Raw genomic sequence first — 4813 nt, 5'->3', positions numbered from 1 at the left:
CTTTTCAGGTCATTGACCAGCTCCTCCCGTGTAGTTCTGGGCTGATTTCTCACCTTTCTTAGGATCACTGAGACCCCACGAGGTGAGATCTTGCATGGAGCCCCGGTCCGAGGGAGATTGACAGTCATGTTTAGCTTCTTCCATTTTCTAATGATTGCTCCAACAGTGGACCTTTTTTCACCAAGCTGCTTGGCAATTTCCCCGTAGCCCTTTCCAGCCTTGTGGAGGTGTACAATTTTGTCTCTAGTGTCTTTGGACAGCTCTTTGGTCTTGGCCATGTTAGTAGTTGGATTCTTACTGATTGTATGGGGTGGACAGGTGTCTTTATGCAGCTAACGACCTCAAACAGGTGCATCTAATTTACGATAATAAATGGAGTGGAGGTGGACATTTTGAAGGCAGACTAACAGGTCTTTGAGAGTCAGAATTCTAGCTGATACACGTGTTCAAATACTTATTTGCAGCTGTATCATACAAATAAATAGTTAAAAAAATCATACATTGTGATTTCTGGATTTTTTTTTTTAGATTATGTCTCTCACAGTGGACATGCACCTACGATGACAATTTCAGACCCCTCCATGATTTCTAAGTGGGAGAACTTGCAAAATAGCAGGGTGTTCAAATACTTATTTTCCTCACTGTATATATGAAGACAGACCTGTTGATTAGGGATGGGGGGGGGGGGGGGGATATGGCCATACTATAACGATACATGGACGCAAACTATCTATCTTTATCATATGAATTACACAAGAGAATTTAACTTTTTGGTATTGTAATACTAAAATTGATTGCCTTTTCAGTCCAATAGAAAACTTAACAGCCCCATAATGGCCTAAAAAAGAGAGATGAACAAACAGTTAAATATATCTTTTTTTCTTTGGGTACATAATTTGAAGTTGGTAAAAAGATAATATTGCAATATGTTTAAAATTGCAACAATATTTTATAGTGACATAACTATTTTAATCCTACAGTGAAATAATGAACCAAACTGCTTCATTTAATTGTTGATTTTATATCTAAAAAATTTTGATTTGGTGACGTAAATGTTGTTTTTAACTTTGGCAGTTTGCTGCTTACTTTTGTCCCATTTAAGGTTTTTCACTGGACTTGAACTACTTGGATTTACATACAAACAAGAAACAGGGGGGTGTTGTAAAACGTTTGATTGTTGAAGTGTAATGATAATAAATAATATAGACATATTACTTGCATCTAAAACCGGACAGACTTTACTGACAAAGAAACAACTTTTGTGACTTCTTTTCTTGACATGTCTTCATAAAATGTGCAAATACAAACCAATTAAATACAAACGTAACCTTTAGTTTTCTCCAGTTTTAACTTGCTATCTGCAGTTTTAGCTTTTCATTTAGACTTCAAACTTCCTAAACTGACTGCTAGCTAAGTTAGCTGGATTAGCTTTACACAAACATTAACCAACAAGATACAGGGCCCCAAAAGGGCCACACGAAGCAGTAAGACGGCTAAACTCTGCCGGTTAAAGACATGATAAAGTCTGTACTGTTGTTATAACCTGCTGAAACGAACCGAACTCAGAAGCAGCTGGTAGCTCAGTTAGCAGAACCAGCTGACTGGCTACGTGTTGTTAGCTGTTAGCCTGTTAGCATAACAAACCTGAATCGTTGACGTTAATAACGTCCACCGACACCATGTCCGGTTTATCCAGCGGACCCACTTTCCTCTCGGTCACCCCGGACGGCACCACGTCGGGCTTAGGGCCGAACTTTCTGGGGTAAAAGTCCCCGGCATTGTGGTATGACAGACCCGAAGACGTGGACATCATTCCGTCCATCGCCATTTTGGACTTCCTGTACCCATGAGTCTGTTCCATTTGGTGGCGATGCGCATGCGTCAGTCCGCAGATCTGTATATATCATCACAGAGTGAAAGCGCATAGAAGCAAACAGGAAGTAAACTGTTCAGATGCTATAGAGATCTGTGTTTTTATGCTGACTCAGAGGCATAGTCTGTTCTTTGGAGGACCTCTTCTGCCAGAAATAAAACAGATAACAGGAATTACAAAACTATGAACTGCTTTTGAAAGGATTTTAAGATAGTGACAATCAAGCTTGTGACATTTACAGTCAAAATTACAAAATCAACAAAAACTGTAAAGAAAAAGATATCAACACATTCAGGTTATCTCAGATACAGCTGAAACAAATAGTCATTAATTGTTCGAAACTGGTTCCAGCTCATCAAATGTTAAGTATTTTTGCTGGTTTTATAAGGGCATCCATTACGGTAAATTACAGTTTTTGTTAAGGTTACCAGATTTCTGAAATGAAAACCGGGTGGTCAGTATGTCGTTAAAACATATAATGTTGTTAATAAAAAAAAAGGGGGACAATTTCGGTTTTATAATCTGTCGAACTCTTCTGAATGAAATTAAGTCATTTTTTAGGCAGAAACTACCTTTCAGTCAATACGTAGAGGCTGCAATCACTTTCTGGCAAGTACAATACTGCACTACTTGGGTTGTATTGGCCATTTAAAGGTATTTCAGCAGGTAAAAAGGACTGGATTGGTTGGTACACAGCAAGTAAAATAAAAGTCATAAGGATATCGTATCTTTGCTATTACCACGGACATAAAGTGATGTTTCTTTGCACGTTGTGTCTGTTTGATCCCGATAAAAGCAGCTGTAGACGTTAAGAGACTGATGATACAGATTTAACGTGCTCTGCATGCTCCCATCGGTTATCGGGGGGCGATCACTTTTCGGCACGTCCCCTGTATTCTCAGCTGTCCGGTCTTTCTGGCCACGTAAAATCTGATTTCAGGTCTGTTAACACCTTATACAGTCAATGATTAACACACAGTTAGAAATGGGGACATTTCCGGGGACAGCTCAAAACGGGGACGTCTGGTCACCCTACAAAACTCCAAGCTCATCACGCTTGTAACACAGCCAGTCTCTCATTCAAACCAGACCACCACTGATTCGAAATATAGGTTTCTCTTGAAATGTCATGAGAATATACAGTTTAATCACCGAAACACAACATAATGATATCTTTTCAGTTTAGTCATTTTAACCATCAGTGAATCAGGGCTGGACTGGGACAAAACATCGGCCCTGGCATGTTAGTTACATAACTTTTGGACAGTGTTGGGTTTGTTACTCAAAAAAAGTAATATTACATATTACTAGTTACTTTTTATTTTAAAGTAATGCCTTACTTTACTATTTTACTCACTGCTGAAAGTAACTAGTTACACTACTTGTTACATTACTTTTGGATTACTGCGTAACATCACCTGCGATGACAACAATAACTGCCAAATAACAAGTTCCACCTCATTTATGCCCAGATGAACATAAATCTTTATAACATTGAGAACATACACATGATCTCTTATTAATGCTCTCTAACATTTCAAAGCTGACAACAGAGTTGTGAACATCAGCCCAACATTTGTCAAGAGAAGAACAAGGCTACAGTACTATAAAATTTTAAAACTTTAATTGGCATTTCATTGGAAACATTTATTTTTTTACATAATTCTTTCATTACAATACAACATAACTTAAAATAGGTTGTCCTTCCAACCAGTGCAAATATTAATTTGCTGAAAATAATATAAAAAAATGTAGACACTCAATATCAGATATGGCGAGACTTCAAAGGAAGGTTAAAGGAAGCATAGGTGATGTAATGTAATTTGAACTGTGCGGTTAACCGACACAACAAACCTACTGAAGCTCACTTGCCGAACTATGGCTTTAAAGTAGATTTTTCCCTCTTACTTTACATGCTTATCAAAGAATGGTACATCATGGGTATTAGTCTCAAATCGTTTGTCAGACAACCTGTTCCTCCTCAGACTCAGCACAAGACTGCCCAGGCTGAAGAGCCTCGCCACAGACCAGAGACGCTCTTAAGGCCCATTTATACTCCTGCGTAGGGTCTACGTGCGTACCTACGCCGTAGGCTACGCACATATCAATATATTTGACCGTCACAACCCGAGCGTCTACGCCGCTAATGTAAATGGGGGTAAAATTGTCAACGTGCTGCTAGTGTAGCCTTTTCAAATGTTACCGACCAAATGGATCACAATCTGATAGCGAAACGAGTAATTTCGCTCGGGTTGCGACGGTCAAATATACTGATTCACTGTGTTACAGCCGCCGTTTTGGCCGCTAGTAAATGTTACTTCAAAGCGCGGGATACTTCCGGTCAGCTCGGAGGCATTGCGAGGCTACCCAGCCGACCAATCACAGAGCTTACGGTCCGCGTCGACTCGTAGTGTAGGAAGTGCATGTCAGGCGACGGCATAGCCTCTGCGTAGCCCCGTAGCCTACGCCGTCACCTACACTGTCGATTTGACGCAGAAGTATAAATTGCACTTTAAGGGGGCCCAAACCCTGGGAAGTGCCCGACCCGAGTTTCTTACTGGTGTCTTATAACACATAAATGTTTTAAAAATATATGACTACGAAATAGTACCCTCAGATAATGTGTTTATACAGTTAACTGACAATAAAGATGAATTAATGTTTGTAAGGAGAATAGGAGAATTAGGATTTTAAGGGAGTATAATATTACAGGAATGGGGTTTTAAGACGGTCCAAAAAGAAAACACCAAGGAGAGATTTACACTAGTGGAACTAACTAACGGCTACATTAAATTAAAAAATAGGCAGGTATCTCGCAGAGGCCCCACCTCTCTAGGGAGAGCTAAGGGCTATATAATGAGAAGCTCCACACCATGTTTTCAGTGTGCCTTACCGGTCTGCTAAGGCTAGCTCGGGTTTTTCTTGCTTTGACAATAAACT

General features: G+C 39.7%; 1 protein-coding gene across 1 annotated transcript in view; it reads right to left on the bottom strand.

Annotated features, from left to right (window-relative positions):
• LOC123980678 (zinc transporter 6-like) overlaps window positions 1–1873 on the bottom strand; it is a 55958-nt gene extending 54085 nt beyond the window's left edge. Inside the window, exon 1 of the mRNA XM_046065199.1 lies at window positions 1645–1873. Coding sequence (XP_045921155.1) covers window positions 1645–1861 — 217 coding nt within the window. The 5' untranslated portion in view covers window positions 1862–1873. The remainder of the gene's footprint in view (window positions 1–1644) is intronic.
• Between the last annotated feature and the right edge of the window lie 2940 nt (window positions 1874–4813).

Source organism: Micropterus dolomieu, linkage group LG12 (genome assembly GCF_021292245.1).
Source record: "Micropterus dolomieu isolate WLL.071019.BEF.003 ecotype Adirondacks linkage group LG12, ASM2129224v1, whole genome shotgun sequence".
In the NCBI taxonomy this organism is placed as follows: domain Eukaryota; kingdom Metazoa; phylum Chordata; class Actinopteri; order Centrarchiformes; family Centrarchidae; genus Micropterus; species Micropterus dolomieu.
Note: the sequence above shows the minus strand (reverse complement) of the source record. Positions and strands in the feature narration are given on the sequence as shown.